At 42.6% G+C, this 16026-nt stretch overlaps 1 protein-coding gene across 1 annotated transcript in view; it reads left to right on the top strand.

The window, feature by feature from the left end:
- Positions 1–11617: 11617 nt before the first annotated feature.
- Positions 11618–16026, top strand: part of IL1RAPL2 (interleukin 1 receptor accessory protein like 2) — a gene marked incomplete at both ends in the record, with an annotated part of 371474 nt that continues 367065 nt past the window's right edge. Inside the window, one exon of the mRNA XM_080624832.1 lies at positions 11618–11699. Within this exon, the coding sequence (XP_080480958.1) occupies positions 11618–11699 (82 nt within the window). The remainder of the gene's footprint in view (positions 11700–16026) is intronic.

The raw sequence follows: 16026 nt of genomic DNA, 5'->3' as shown, positions 1-16026 counted from the left end.
TGGTTTCGTTTGGGGTCTGCCGTGAACCTGTTAAAAGCACAAAACCTCTCTCAAGCGCTTCGTTAAACAGCTGTTTTCAGAGAGCCTGTCCTTGGACTGTTGTCTGTGCTAAGAATCAAAGAATCCAAAGTTTCTGGTGGAAAATGCTGTAAGCTGCAGTTTCTCGAAGTTCTGGATAAGGTCGGTGTGCTTGGGACAACCTCTTACCTGCTGGGTTAACACCCCAACTTGTGCTTGTACTGGGAGGAAAATCCCATCGTGGCAGGAGCTGGCACTTTCTCGTGCTCCTCTGCAGTGTTTGTGCTTTCTGGGTTTTATTCTAGTTATTTAAAAAATCATATTTTTTAATAGGTGGGTGTGGGGGTTTTGACTGTTAGGTTATTGCCATCGGAGTGCACGTAGTTTTGGGGTTTCTCAGGGAATAGTTAGAGGTCAGCGCAAGACGAAGTGAGCCACTGCTGGTGCAGGGAAGGACTTTTTTGGGGTGTCCAGGCATTATGAGTGTGGTTGCAGTCATGCCTGAGAGAGGCACTCGCCCCAAACGCTTGCTGTCGGTGCTTGAAAGGGGATGTTATCTCTTAGCAAGGATAAAACTGTGCAGCTGCCTGGCAGTCTGTTCTATCTGCCAAGAACCTCAGCTGTAAGGGCTGGTGACTTGCCTGCCTGGCTTCTATGTAGTGCATAGGAAGGGGCTTTCCTCCGGAGGAAGGAGCAGCCAGCTTTGAGGAGGACATGGTGGCTGAAAAGCTTTGCTCATGCCAGACCTGAGGTGGGAGGTAAGTCTGGGGAGGAAGCTGTCTGACAGTGAGTCAAGTTCTTGCTTTGTAGTGGACAAGTGGCTGATGAGGAGATGGAGGGACACTCTGGGATTTGGGGTTTTGGACTCTGTAATCTGGTGGGATGTAATGGATGTGAAGTGAATGCAAGAAGTGAAATCTTTTGGCAGTTCACTGAGGCACAGGCAGTGGTCTTCAGGATTTGGTGAGTCCATGGTTAAGGAGGGGTTGTAATTGGGGATGTGCAGGATGGCTTTCCAAGAAATTACTAAGGATTGTGTCCTTCTGAGGGTAATTCCTTGTGCATGGGAGACCTCTTGCAAGGGGAGGACAGGGGCATGCACTGACCTCCCTGCAGAGCGCTAGTGTTGCTAGGCAGCAGCTTGCACCTCCAGTGTGTTCCAGATCTGAGTCTGTGAGGGGAGACCTTCCTCTATGGAACTAAAGCTTTCTAGCTGGTGCCCAAGGATGCTGGAAAGCATATATCCTGCCTGTGTGGGTGTACATGCGCTTCTGGCGTGCTTCTGGATGCTGCAGGGGGGTGGTCAGGTGGGAATGTTCAGGGATGTTAGTTGAGAGCAAGACTTCCGTATCCTCACCACCCTGATTGGGCTGCAGGTGATGACAGAAGAGAGATGAATCCTTGGTTGTTCCATTTGAGAGGCTAAGGAGTTCTCTGCAGGCCACCTTTTTACTTTCAGAGCACCTGGAAGGTCATGGGAGGTTTGTCTTCAAATCACCAATCAAGTTGGTGATTGATGCTTCAGCAGTAAAATGGGGGGAAGGGAGGAATACTTGCTTGCGCAGGAGGTAAGAAAAAAGCCCAGGTGTGCCACATTTGATGTACTTAGCTAACTTCAGTCAGGTGTAGTGGATGGCACACAATTGCAGGACCCCCTGTGCGTATGTGGCATCAGCCAGCTTTGTCTGAACTGCTTCATATCTCTCAGAGCAAAGTGGTGTAAAGCCTTTTAATCTGCAGGGCTGCCAGTCTCGTGGCTGCACTTTGAAGCAGTGCAGTAGCCAAAGCTGTCGGAAAAGGCTGAGGGAGCTGGGTCTCTTTAGTTTGGAAAAGAGGAGACTGAGGGGTGACCTCATTAACGTTTATAAATATATAAAGGGTGAGTGTCACGAGGATGGAGCCAGGCTCTTCTCGGTGACAACCAATAGTAAGATAAGGGGTAATGGGCTCAAAGTGGAACACAAGAGGTTCCACTTAAACTTGAGAAGAAACTTCTTCTCAGTGAGGGTGACAGAACACTGGAACAGGCTGCTCAGGGGGGTTGTGGAGTCTCCTTCTCTGGAGACATTCAAAACCCGCCTGGACGCCTTCCTGTGTAACCTCATCTAGGTGTTCCTGCTCCGGCAGGGGGATTGGACTAGATGATCTTTTGAGGTCCCTTCCAATTCCTAATATTCTGTGATTCTGTGAAACCAGCATGGGGGGACTGGCTGCTCTCCAAACAGAAGTCAGATCAAAAAAGAGCCTGAGAAGGTCAGGAAGGATTCATAGGCTGCTGGGGGTAAGGGGAGCTCAGCAGGTGTTCTGGTGGCACAGGTCACGTCTGATCAGGCAGGGTCTGCAGGTGTGAGAGAGTGGGAGGAGGAGGCGGCTTCCTGGTGTGATGGAGGCTGCAGGCCTGGGCCTCAGAAGAAGCTGGACTTTGCAGCCTTCAGCCTAGAGGACTGAGGAAGCAGAGGCAGGTTGGAGCGTGTATGCTGGGCTCAGAATCTCATGGGTGCTGTCCCTTGCTGCTGTATGATAAGCTTGAGCTATGGAGAGTTTAAGAGTGTGTCTCTGGAGGTATGGAGCAGCTGCTGACTTCAGTTCCCTGTGAAAGTATAGGGCAGCTTGTGTATGGAGGCAGTGTGTGTGTATGAGGAGCCCAGCAGAGATGCATAGGCTGCTGCAGGGCAAGGAGAGCAAATTGGGCAACATGTAAGTCCCACACCTCTTGGGATACTCTGCCTGCTTAGGAGCATCCGGGGGAGACTTTCTGGCTGGAATAGGTCTGTGAAGGGATTTGGTTTGTTTGCAGACAGTAATTTGTTCCCTGACTGTCTGCAGCTGTTTCCTGTAGAAAGAAGGGTACATGTTACAATTATCCACTTAAAGCTACAGCGAATAGGTTTTTTTTCTGTGTGGCATTTGGAAGAGAGAGGCTGTTTGGTCCAAATCTTGTATATCTTATGTTGAGATGCCCTTGTGGGACTGGAGGTGGAGGAGAAGTTCCAAGGAGCATTTCTGTGCGTTATACAGCCAGTCATCTCTGCTGGCTGAGGTGGGCAGCTGCCAGGTGTGGCTGAGGCTGAGGGAAAAGAGCTGGGAATTTTTACTAACAATAAGAAGTACTGATAAAGCATTTATAATGTATGGACTTTCCCTGTTCTCCAAAACATTCAGGCTCTGAGTAATCTGTCACTTTAAACTGAGGCTCAAGCTGAAAATATCAAGGGATGTTAAATTGTGAACAACTATTTAACAGCCTTAAAGGGCTGTACGGGAAACTGTGTCTGCTCTCTGTTTCTAAGCCTTCCTCAAACAATGTGAATCTGAGCTGTTTATCAGGAGGTATTTAGTGCTGGAAAGGGAAGTGAACATTTAAACTCTATCACAAAATAAAGAGCCATTTTAAGAGGCTGTTTGCTTTTCAGGGTGTCCAACTAAAAATAGATCTTCCTTTAAACAGCCTTGAAAAGAAGACAAAGGGAAGAGATCTTGCCCTTGCTGAAAATAATGAGAATCTTTTTGCTAGCTTTGATGGGCCAGGTTTTCTCCAGCAGCTGGTACTTGACCTAGGTAAGTGCCCTTTGGATTCATTGGAGAACCGAGAGGTGTGTTAAGTTCAGTGACAAAGCTGGTGGGGGAAAGACTGCATGTTAGGAAGTTCTGCAGGGCTTGTTCTTCCACCCCTCTTTGCACTGTTTCATGTATCAGTAAAACGAACAAGGATGTCTATTTGGTAAAGCAATACCAGGGCACATAAAATATGTATTTTAATTTGGTTTTTGGCCTGAATCAGAACAAAACCCATTGTTTACAAGATTTCTACAAAATTCTTGAAAATAATACTCTAGAAGCGGTTTCTCATGATTCTCAAATTCTGGGGGTTTTGCTTGCTTAATTAAATTCTTCTTTTCATCCAGGCAAATCTGGCAAAATACATATAGATAAAGGCTAGCCCCTAGTTATGTAAGGGGAAAAAATTCTCATCAGGAATACCTTTATCACTTCAAGGTGGTATGAGATGGTGCCGAGTACACTGAAAGCAAACTGCCTTTGCTGACAGCAAAGTGCCCTGTCTTGCTTCTCTGGAACCACGTTTTCTAAGTGGAAAACTGTGGAAGAGTGTTTTGTAAGAAATGTAACAACTGGTATGTCATGTTTTTCTGTTAATTCTGCCGCCTTTGAGCATTATGTATTAGTTAGGGAAGCATGTAGCTGGGAATGAGATCAAGGAATGCAATTCTAAGCACATCGCATGCAGAGTTGTGTTCTCTGTGCTTGTTCCATTAACGTGCAGGAGTGAATGTGGACTGGGTTTGCCATGAATAGTGCAAATATTGTTATTGGGTAAATACTGCAGAGGTATGAATGTATACAGGAGCAGATGTAAAGTCAATACAGCTGACACTTGTAACAACTGCAGTCCATCTTCTATGTGGTCCCGGAAAGAGGGCTGTTTTAAGATGCTGTAAAAGCAGTTTCTCTGTAAAAGCAGAGAACATTTCAGCATGCAGATGGCAGCTCAGTCTAAACTCTAGTTCTGTTTTTTTCTGAGCACCTTTGTAATGAGCCTTGAGAAACAAGGGGAATGAGGAAAGCACTGCGAGGGGGAAGAGAAGGGATATGCTATCTTTCAGGATTGAGAACTCTTTTTGAACTGTCTCTCCATTTTTAATAGCTTTTCTACAAAAGCTGCTTGGGAAGCAAGGTTGGTATGAGTATGAAAGAAGCAAAGCATCTATCTTTTGGCTTAATAATGTTCTTGGATAGGCTGGTGCGAATTGAACTTAATTCCTTATTGATGTAAGAGTGGTGAGTTTTGAAATTGCTGTGTGTGAGAATTGACTTCGTGTCTTTTAATCTGAAATGCTTTCCCCTTTTGTGGTTGAGGCTCTGTAGGAGAGCCCTGTGATCACTGGCAAGGTCATCTAAAGCACTTAGAAAAAGGCCATGACCTCAGCAGTGGTGTTTGCTCTGGGTGTTGGCGACTAAAGAGCTGGACTTGAATGAAGCCATGTTTGTTTTTTTCTGTAGTTTGCAGGGCTTATCAGTGACTCTGAAGCTGAAGAGTTCTCATCAGCAACTTGCCTTTCCGCCCAGGAGTGCTGAACAGCAGGGTCCAGAGTCCTTTCTCCCTGAGCAGAGCTTCTCCACAGCCAGGGTGTGCTGGCTGGGCTGGGTTTAGGAGAGTAGCTCCTGAGTTCATCTCAGCCCAGAACCTATCTGCCCTCCTGGGACAGTGCTCAGTGGCCTTCTTGACTTAGGAAGTGTACTGGTCATGTGTGTCTGGGGCTCCTCTTTCCTCTCTGGTGGCTGTGATTACTGCTGTAGCTTACTCTGCTTTGGCACCTGTCTTGCTCTCACTGCATCAGTTCTGGGACTTAGGCTGATTTAAGCCAATTCTTAAAATCATTCTCCCCAGTAGGAGTGTACATGTTTAGCTTTCCAAGTGTAGACTGACTTCATGTTTTCTTCTCATCCCCCAGCTGGCTTTTTTATAATCTTAAAGTGCTGAGAGGCTAAGCCCTACTCTAAACCTGAACTCCTTGGATCTGACAGTCTTTACATTGCCTATGGTACTTCATGTTGCCTGAAGTCATGTATTGATTAAACCACAATCTGCAGGAGTAAATATATGTGGAATATTAATAGCCTCTACTCTAGGGAGACAAAAAGGCTGTAAATTAATAGACCCATTGTGTTGACCTCATAAACCATGAGGGCTTGAAGTACAGCTGTAATCCTCCTCCCACAACATGTATTTCACTTTGAGTGTCTGTAAAAGGCCTGGACTACTCAAATTTAAAAGCGGTGATACTGGACAAGCATATCCATATATCCTAGGATGTGTAGTTAGAATATTGCAAAGTTCAGGCTGGAACAATGGCTCTCTGTAGGATCCAGGGTAGTGCTGAATCAGTGCATCATTGATGGTGCAGCTGGGCATGAGGCTTAAAAAATAATTTTTAACTTCCCTGCTTCTTTGTTGTTCCTGTTGTTCCTCCTTGCAATTGCTTTCTGCTTCCAAGTGCAGGAGTTGCCGCAACAAGGGAGGAATATGATTCAGGGATTTAAAATCCAATTTGAAAATATAATGAACTTGAATTCTGTGTAAGTTGCTTTAGGGAATCGAGGTCAGTGTGTGGTGTGAGCTGATAGTACTTGATCTGCTAATTGGTGCTGAGTAGTTCTAGTTCTTTTGGTTCATGGATCTGTTAAGATGGGCTGCTCATTTTTTTTTTGTTGCATTTTCTTAGTAGAGATTTAGATGAGTGCCTGTACCGTGTGCTCGTCAGTAACACTTCTCGTTAGCACTTTGAGTCCATAGATATTGGAATTTTTTCTCTATTTAGAATATTTCAGGAGATTTTTCCATTTCCCTATTCTTCACTTTTTGTGTGAGCACTGGTTCAGGCACTGTCGGATTGGAAAGTTCTTGCAGGCAAAGGTGCTTGTGTTGATGCTTTCAGGGTTTTCTCTCTACTGGGCACACTAGCAGTTTACTCAGTCTTGAGTCTGATTACCACTTTAGCATGACTAAAATAACTTTTGCTCTTTGCAGCCAGAAATGCTAATGGGAGAAGTTATTGTGTGGAAGCCATCACAGTATTTTTCTTCTGTGTCTACCACTGAAGCTCATTTTCTTTTTTTTGTTTTGGTGTTACACTGTAAGATACCTTTTGAAGTTTTGAGATGCTGCTCCTGGTGTCTTCCATGGTTGCCATTTGGAAGATAATAAACTTTTTAATTGAAAGCTTTACAATCTTTCAAGCAAAATCTCAGTGTTGACACCTCTGGGGTGGTGCCTGTGGTGTTCTTTTCTTCTGAAATGACAGGTAAGTTTCTGAGTTTACTCCTTTCACATCACGAAAGATCTGTGAGTTTTACAGTTTGTTCCTTTTCTTTCACACCCAGACATGCAGCCTTTGGAGGAATCACTGCAGATTGGTGGTGTGACCTTGTCAGGTGCTCTGTATATTTAGTTATGGTTCCTTTTTCTTCCTCAGGACAATACCTTGGTCTTTCCTTGTTGTGTTGCTGTCATGTAGCTGATACTGTTAAGCCAATAATAATCCCAGACATTTTAGATGTTGTCTCATTGTTGGTGGTTACTTTCAGTTTGCACAACACCAGCACTGCCAGGTTCCCTCTGTGTTTACCTCACTTTTAGGTTTCACATGGCATTTGAGATCAACAAGGAGAATGAGCCAGATGTGAACTTAGTTAAGGACCTGAGCCCAGTGGAGGCTCAAATCCAGCCAGACAAATGCTGAATGCACACTGCCTTGTAGAATTAATGTTCATTGTGTATAATGACAACTTAAGTGGCTGGTGAAGATGTACAGTGAATTAGGCAAAATGAAATATTCTGTGATGCTTATTGAGCAACAGAGCGAGGAACGCTGCGTGACCCATATCAAGCAGAGCTGAAGATAATGTTATTTGAACTGGCATGCTTCTCTGCTCTTACATAGTTTTTGTTTGTATTTAACGTATCTACAAAAAGGGGCTGGTGCCCACTGTGGATTGCTTCCATCCAGAATGTTGGATAGACTGAAAATTCTTTTAGTAATAAACAGTTCCAAGTGCAGTGTGTTGGCAGAAGAAAAGACCCGAGAGAAAAGTTCATGTAAGAATTGAAAGCCTTGAAAAGTGGAGTGAGGAAATGGTTTGAAAAGAACTGAACAGAAGTCCCCATCTAACAGACTGTAAAGACAATGAAAGAATTACTGTTGCCATTTCATCCTTCATGTATAGGGTAATGTCGTGGTTATTTATTTTTGTGAGATTTCTGAGCACCAAAACCTGACAATTGGGAACCTCTAAAGAGGTGGCTGCTGTTTTTAATGAGCACCTTCTGCATTGCAGCTTCTGTGGAGAAACCAGAGCCTAAAGAGCCTCGTGGTGTGTCAGCAGATCTTGCACTGCACAGACGTGTGCCTCAGTGCACGCATGCAACACTTCTCATTTCTTGCGTTCTCATATACAGGAGGATGGTATAAACAAAGCTTGTAGTAGAAATTACAGCAAAACTAAATTATGTTTAAAGGGGGAACTTGGGAATCTCAGTGCTGGGTTTTGTGTAAAATATTAATGCTCCAGTTTCCTTGTTTCTGAGTGCCTCCTTCTAACCATGTCACTTGAAATACTTTTGAGTCAGGGAAGCTATGTGAACTGAAGTGGGTGCTGGAAGAACAGTAAGCAGTACGTGAACAAAATGGGACACCATTTCCCAAAGCCTGTTTTCTGAGGACTCAGAAGACAGAGCCAAGTTTGTCAACACAGGTGAAGGGCATTAGACAGCATCTGAGAGTCAGGGTTTGTGTTAGAAAAACAAAATTTGTGCTGCACCGCAGCCTGGTCTGCTTGTAATTGCTGCGTGCTTACAGCAGACTGGGAAAGCTGCCTGAATTCTGTGGTTTGTAGCATCAAGCAGTATGAGGAGGGAAGGGTTGGCCTTGTTAGCAGTGGAATGATTGAGGATAAAGTTGTCACACCTTGTTTTTCCTACATTTGTTCTTCTGATGGTACCAACCTCCCTTTGCTTACCTCAATACAAATACAGCCTGGCAGGTCACAGCAAGGGCTGGATTAACTTGCTTAGTGATTCTTTCAGCCTTGAGCACTTTTATTCTGTGTGTCTCTTCCATCTACTTGGTGATCTTGGGCAAGTTAATTGTAATTTGTATGTCTATATACTTATTAAGTAAGATGTCTCCTTTACTCTTCTGGGAATGCTCTTAAACTTGGTCCCCCTCCTGTGAGGTGTATGTAGTAGAGTACTATGTTCTTGTTACAGCTGTGTGCCCCTACTCACAGCTGCTTGGAGTTGGCAGCATCGGAGTAAGCAGCTTCTCAGGGGAATGGCCCTCAGTGCCTCTGAGGAAAAGTTTGTCAACCCTGCTTGGAGGAAAATGCCTTGATTATGGAAAAATGATACTGAATGGCAACTGGTTTATCCCGTCTCATGTCTCTTCAAGCCAGCATAGTTTTGTTCATGTTCTTCATCAGATCACAGACGCTCACTCATTTCCAGAAGTGCTGGTAGGTCTAGCACAGGCTTGTCTCAAGTCTCTAGTCCATTCCACTGCCTGATAGGTGAGCGAATGGCCCAGAGGAGGGAGTTGTGAGCCTGGTCCCGTTGGGAGATGTGATGGGAGCCTTGGCAGGCTTAGCACCAGAAAACTCCTCCTGAGCAAACTTAGCAACTTTGTCCTAGACACATAAGCTTTCCTCTTCTGTGTGCTTCACATTCTTCGGCGAGAAATAAATCTTACACTGTGCCTTTCTTTCGTTGTCAAATTCTATGTTTAGAAACAATCATCTGTGTATGGCAGTTTGAACAGCCTGGTTGCTTATAGTTGTGTGCTGGCTCAGGACAGCAACCACCTGACTGCTGGTCTCAGTGGTGTGACCGACCCTACCTTCTCCTGGTTGGATGTCTGGGACAGCTAAGATGACACCTCAAACTGTTGTTTATTTTTATGCCAGTTTCAGTGGTGTTGTGTCGGATGTGACAAGCTGAGGCTCTGGGCTAGGCTGTGAGTGACTGGGTGGTGAAGTAGTTTCTTGCCCTTTTCTTGTTGTATTTTCCTGATTTTTGCAGGTACAGAGACTGACTGTCGTGGTGAGGCCAGGGCTTCAAAAAGCAAAACTCCTATCAGTGCTGACAGGACCAAGAATTTTCCCCTCTCTCTAGCATTAATGTTGGCTGGCAGCACTTGCACTGAATTTTTAAGTGTATTTAATGCAGCATAGCTCTTTTGGGGTGGGGATGGAGGGACCCACATGAAGAAAGACCCAGGGGTTGCATACTTCAGCTGTAATAACTGAAGGGAGGAAAGTGGAGAAAGTAATTTGCAAAGCTACACTTGAAAATCATTCTAGCATAACATCATCATTACAATTATCTGTCAAAAGATTTAGTTCAATTACTTTTAAGCTCTCTTGTCAAGATGGCCTTGCTTGTTTCAGGATTTTGGTACTCTAAGGAGAGGTTAAGGAACAATGAATATTAATTCTGCCATTAACTGCTGTCAGACAGCCTTCAGCTTTTATTATTCCTTGAAAACTCCTTTAGCATTGTAACTGAGGGGAATCAATAGGCATGAAGTGCCCATGGGAACATAGAATTCAGGGTTGGAAAATCCACTGCCTATTTATAGCTTGTAGTATTGTCAGGTGAGGGGGGAAAACTTCAGTTGGAAGTAGTAATTTTGAAATAACTGCATAGCAGCACAGTTGCCACCGTGTGGAAGATTATATAGAGCTCCTTAACGGTTTCTCTACAGAGCAGTAGGCTGGTAGTAAAATTACAAGGGAAGAATATTTGGTGTAATAAGCTCAAATTTAACTGAATAATTTTAAGGGAGCTGCAGGACATTGCACCCTCTTGCTAGTTTATCACATTGAGCAAATGTTCAGAGCTGTAGGAGTCTGGGCTGGCCCCAAAGTTGAGGGGACCTCTGGGTGGGTGTACATGGTGCAGCATTTAAGGAATGATTCTGTTCTGTTGGCCTTTGTTTTGACTACTAATGCAGGTAGTTCTGTGCATTTCTGTGTAAAAGAAACTGGTAAAAGAAGTTTGCTGCATCTTTTGGCGCAAATAATTTCACTCTGATTTAGGTGACTGCCCTCTTTATCTGAGAATAAGGGTCCTGATCTAAAGTCTGTATCTGATACAAAGATGAATTCCTGGAGTCTTAACTAGAACAAGCTACTAAAAGGCCTGTGACTTCAAGCTAAACATAGATGAGGACTCCAGCTTGCAATTAAGCATCTCTCTCTCATTTATATATCTATATATGGTCTTTGCTGAGTTCAGATTCTTTCTACCTGTTTTTAAGTGTAGGTAGAGAAGCCTTAGCTTGCTCTTGCTATGTTTTCTTGAATGGTGTCATACTTGTAAATGAAACCACAATCAGTTCCAATAATTACGTAAAATTAAAAATCCAATTTTAAACTAGATTTTTCCTTTTTTAAAATGTATATGTTATAAAGTAGTAAAGTTCATAGTAGAGACTAATTTTATCTTTATAATACGAATCCAGAGACCTGCATTCGTTGATTTCTGAATTTTATTCGCCTGTCTTCATTTTATAGGAGAAATCTGGGATAGCATTAATTCATTGTAAGAACTTTTACAAGGTCACCAGTTGGACAATAAGTTTGCTAAGAGAAGTTGCATGAGTAACTTACTCTTTTACCTGTTCTTGAAAAATGTGAAGTTTAAGTGTGTGGCTTCTTTGTATGAGGCAAAACTAGTTGTGACCGTCAAGGGTCTCCTTAAATAATATACAAAAATCTGCCAAGTTAGACCCACACTATTTCAAAGAAGCAATTAAGTGGTGTGGGTTTTTTAAGCAAAATACTATTTTTGGAGTGTAATTTTAAAAATGCCAATCCCTTTGTGTGATGAAGATAAAAGGTTACTTTGAACCATTATGGTTTCGTACCTCTACATAAAAATAAGTTCAGTGGCTCTAGATTAAGCCATTGTCCCATAATGGTTCTTTGCAAAATGTTTAACTGTAGCTGATGCTTTGTTCTGGTGGAGAGCTGTGATTCAGACTTCCTACTATGTTTGTGTTTCAGCTGTCACTGGAAGTGAAAGATGAAGCCTCTTGTTCTCTTGGTTCTTGTGATCTGTACTGTAGTCAGCATGGATTTGAAGCTCGTGTCAAAGAGGAATTCTGGTAAGTCACAGAAAAATATTTTTACTGTTAATTCTGGACTTAGTGCTCATGCAATCAAGCATTTTACGTGCCTGCTTCTTGGTTTGCATATATATTTGTTCTCTTCTGAAAGAAAAAAAAAACAGTCATAAGCAATATGGTTTGCTTACCAGATGTTGCAGGATTAATTTTCTCACTATAATGTTCTGTTGATGATTCAAACAGTTTAAAAAGTGTCCTTCTGTTTTCTTTCATTAAAAAAGAAAAAGAAAAGGTTGATCTGCTTGAAATATCACAAAGGTGATAATGACTTCAGCATTGCTCTAATATAAAATCTGTACTCATGCTAAGGGATTTTCTTAATTCTGGATGTGGTTTGTGGTGACTTTTAAGTCTGGATGAGTTTTTTGTACATTGGAAGGGCATCTTCCAAAAAGTCATGCCAGCCATATGTGTGATCATATATAGGGTTAGCTGGGAAGAGTGTTCCTGGGTAGAAAATGCCTGATTATTCTAGCATTGGAAGAGAGTGGGAGTTGGTTTAGGTTTATATCTGCTTTTGAAACCCACTAATAGTAATAGGACACTTTGAATAACCATTAGAGATCTCCTTCCAGGGTAGACAGTTGGTCTGGATAATTTTTCATCTATATTAGAGCCTGGAGTGACTTTAGTCCATGCAGCTCTCTCTCCTTAAAGGGAATGACTTCATGAGACTGCCTTTCTCAAGTAAGCTGCATGTTTGGGAGGACTTTTGGCAGACAAGTAGGTTAGAGGCAGTGTTGTATAGTGGTGTTAGTCTGCTAGACCCTTGCGTATGTGGGCAGGTAACTGATGCAGGATTAATGTACTTTTAAACTTGCATGTTAACTTCCTCATTTTTTCCCTCTAGTTGTGTTCTATACATACAAGTGTAAGGGCTTCCATTGGTCTTGCTGTCTGCAATGTCTTTAGCCAACACTTCTAGCAATGCAGGTGCAAGTAGAAATTACTGACTTCAGTTGGTGTAGCCAGTTTTAAGTTTAATTTCTGCGTTTCTTGAGAACAGAGGAGAAAAGTTACTGGTCCATCTGTTATAAAGCATTAGATGTCACATCTCAGGCTAGAAGGTGTTACTCTGGAAATCACCAGATGCTAGGCTGAATTCTTCTGCTGGGCTAGAAAGTATAAATGGATGTTGTTAAATTGAACTAGCCCACAGCAGTTTGGTTATTGTGCTCTAAGCCCTGTTTGCCCTGTGAGAGCAGTCATGGGTATTGGGATTTGGCTACACTGGAGCTTGGTCTAAACTCTGCTAAGGGCAATGGTGTTGCAATTTGAAAAACAGGTATTACTGACCAGGGAACCCCTGTGAGATCCATCATCCGTATAAGTGAGTAACCTTGATCCACTGATAACAGGCAACACCAGCTGGCTGCAAACAAGGGCCTTTGCATTTCCTGTATCATAAGTACACATCTGTAGAAGTAACGTGCCTGTGGTTATGGCATCATTCAGCTGGTAGTCTACCTTTAGTTATATTTTAGTTGGGTGCTTGTTTTGTGTTTTATCTGCTTTCCTTGCAGATTATCTTGTGTTATTGGTGGCTGTTGACAGTGTCAATTCAGGTTGAGTACTGATGGGAAAATGCTTTAATATGGTAGACTGTCTATTGCTAACTATAACCCACTAATGAATAGCGGTTTGCCTTTTTTTTTTCTCTTTTAATTTGATTGAGTTGGTATATGTTGAGTTTAAGATAAAGGAGAATAATGAATGTAAAGTAAAATTATAGTGTCTTTGTGAGTACTTGACCACATAGTTGGTTTTCACCTTCAATATTCTTTGTCATGCATGCTGATTTTTAGGTTGCTGTGTGGAGCAAACTATTTATTTCCTTTTTTTGCCTTTTCTTTTTCCATTACATTTTATATGAAATGCATTTTCTGTTTCTGTGATTTCAGCACTTAAAGCAAAATTGATAATTTGACTCCCTTTCTGAAAGGAGACTTTAGATATGAAGGACCATTGTTTGATTGCTTGGAGCTTCACCAAAATGTTACATATTGTGAAGACACATGATTCGGAGGCTTCTGAACTTTAGCTATTTGTATTGTTAAGTAGGAGATCAGAGATAGTGGATGGATGCAGCCAGGCAAATGATGAAGAAACAGTGAGACCATGTTGCTCGGTAGGCTGGCAGTATCTGTAGTGTGGTGATGCTGTAGTTCAGAGATTGGGAAGGGGAAAGTAGTTGAATGGTTATTTGTGGGCAGCTGCACTGCAGTACGAGCAGCAGGATGTCCAAAAGCAGGAAGGCTGTTTTAGTGGCAGATGAGAGCCAGGGTGGGGGGTGGTAGGTGGTAGGTGAGGTGCCTGAATGACACCCTGTGGACAGGATCTCTGCAGCAGTGTTCTGGATGGATGTTGTAGTCTTAGCTTTTGCTGGCTGATATGGAGATGTCTAAGCTGGTGAGCATCCATAAAAGGGGAAGGGAAATTGTGCAGACAGTTATGTAGGGCTGTGTGAAGCAGTGCATGGAAAGTGCTGACACTGATGATAAAGACAGATTTGGGCTTCTAGGGCAATAAACCATCAAAATCAGGGCATTGGTAAGTCTTTGCTGACTTACATAGAGTGGCATTTTTGCAGCCAATATGTAGATTTGTGATTAGTGCTACAATTAGCCACAATTGTGATCGTTGTTAAGTAAAAACGCAATTATGAAGTTGACTAAGGTATATGTAATATCATATAATAGAATATATCTTGTTTAAGGGATAGAATCTGAAGAGAGCTGAGTTGAAGAGGGCTTGGACTGGAGCAGTCAGAGGGTATGGTGCTGTCTTCAGGTAGTGCAAAGGAATCACTAAAACTGAGGCAGTCAAAAGTGGGGCAGAAAGTCCAGAGGGCATTATCAATGAAATTGAAGTTCCCTTAAGGAGAACAGGGGTTTGGCTAGGGAGGCATCTTCAGAGGCTGGTAGGAAAATACTCACTGAAAGCCAAGGAGTGGAAATGCAAGGGGACAAAGTTAAGTATGAGAATTCCAGACAGCAAATGCAGACAGTACACAGGGGCTGTCTGTGTACTGCCAGGCAAGAGTTGTTAAAGAGAAGTCAGGAGGGGAGGAGGATCTAAGATATCAGAAAGTGATGAAATGGTATTCCAGTTGCAAGCATAGTTGCAAGAATTCAAGTTTGCTGAAGAAACAATCCTCATGGAAGGGAAGGGAGAAAAACAGAACTGAAAGATTTGTCTCATGTCCTTTACCTGCTCTCAGTTCTAGATTCAGGTGTCTGTATTTCCGTTTGGAGAAGATAAGCAGGAATGCATGTGAGGGCTACAGGCAGGTTTTGGAGTATCTTGCAGTGCTGCAGAAGTGACACAAGCTTGTAGCAAGACAAATTTGTTTGGCTGCTTCTCACTTGAGATGTGATGCCAAAATAATTAAAATGAGAGAGCTAAGTTTATTATGCTAGTCAGAATCTTTTTTACAGGCAGTAACTTCCAGATGCTCCAGAAGAAATCTGTCATGTCTACAGAGTAATGATTGCTGTTTGTGGTGGGAACAGAACAGTTTGCCTCAAGCGTCTGTGTGAATGTTATGTTGACTTAAGTTTCACAGGCATTTCTTAATATTAAAAAGCTTTTTTGAAAGCTGCAGGTTGTCCTTTTTGACTGCTTTAAGAAATAATAAGCTTCTGAGCGAAGAAGTAATGCTGGGACTGCAGCTTTAGCAATATCTTAGAAAGGTATTTTGCAGGTGGAGATTATACAAAAAAGTTGAGGTTGTGGGAGCTGCTAGGTTCCCAGCTGGTAGGTGATTTCCTTTTAATCTGATTAAGTGACTTCTTTTCTGAAGCCTTTTGTATATAGTGCTTTGAGTAATCATGGCAGGGAATATAAAGCCAATTAAAAATTGTTGCTTTTTTTAAGCAAAAGATTTTTCAGGTTATAGATTGACTTAATAACATAATTCCCTTACTGAATAATTTATGCCATTTATTGTTGCTGTATTTATTTGCTGGGTTGAAATACCCTGTCAGCATGTTAGTGCTCTAGAGGGCATGCCAACCTTGGGTGGAGGAGCATAGGCAGACATTCCCAAGGCTTCTCCAAGGCTGCTAGCTGATATTTTGTGCCTTTTAGATGTCATGCAACAACTTATTGTAGTCTGCTGTAGGTATTTCAGGAGACCTTCACTTTCCTGCAAGTTGTCACTGCTCTAGGCCAGGATTTCCCTCTGCTCCCTTGTATGAAGTTCAAACTTCCTGTATTGTTGCCTGATCATTTTGCCCATGAAAACTGTGACATATGTGGAGATGTTTATACTTCAAAGGTGAGTCATGGATTTGTGCCTGGAGTG

Source organism: Psittacula echo (genome assembly GCF_963264785.1).
Source record: "Psittacula echo genome assembly, chromosome: 8".
NCBI classification, from domain to species: domain Eukaryota; kingdom Metazoa; phylum Chordata; class Aves; order Psittaciformes; family Psittacidae; genus Psittacula; species Psittacula echo.
The sequence above is the reverse complement of the archived record's forward strand: the minus strand, read 5'-3'. Positions and strand labels throughout refer to the sequence as shown.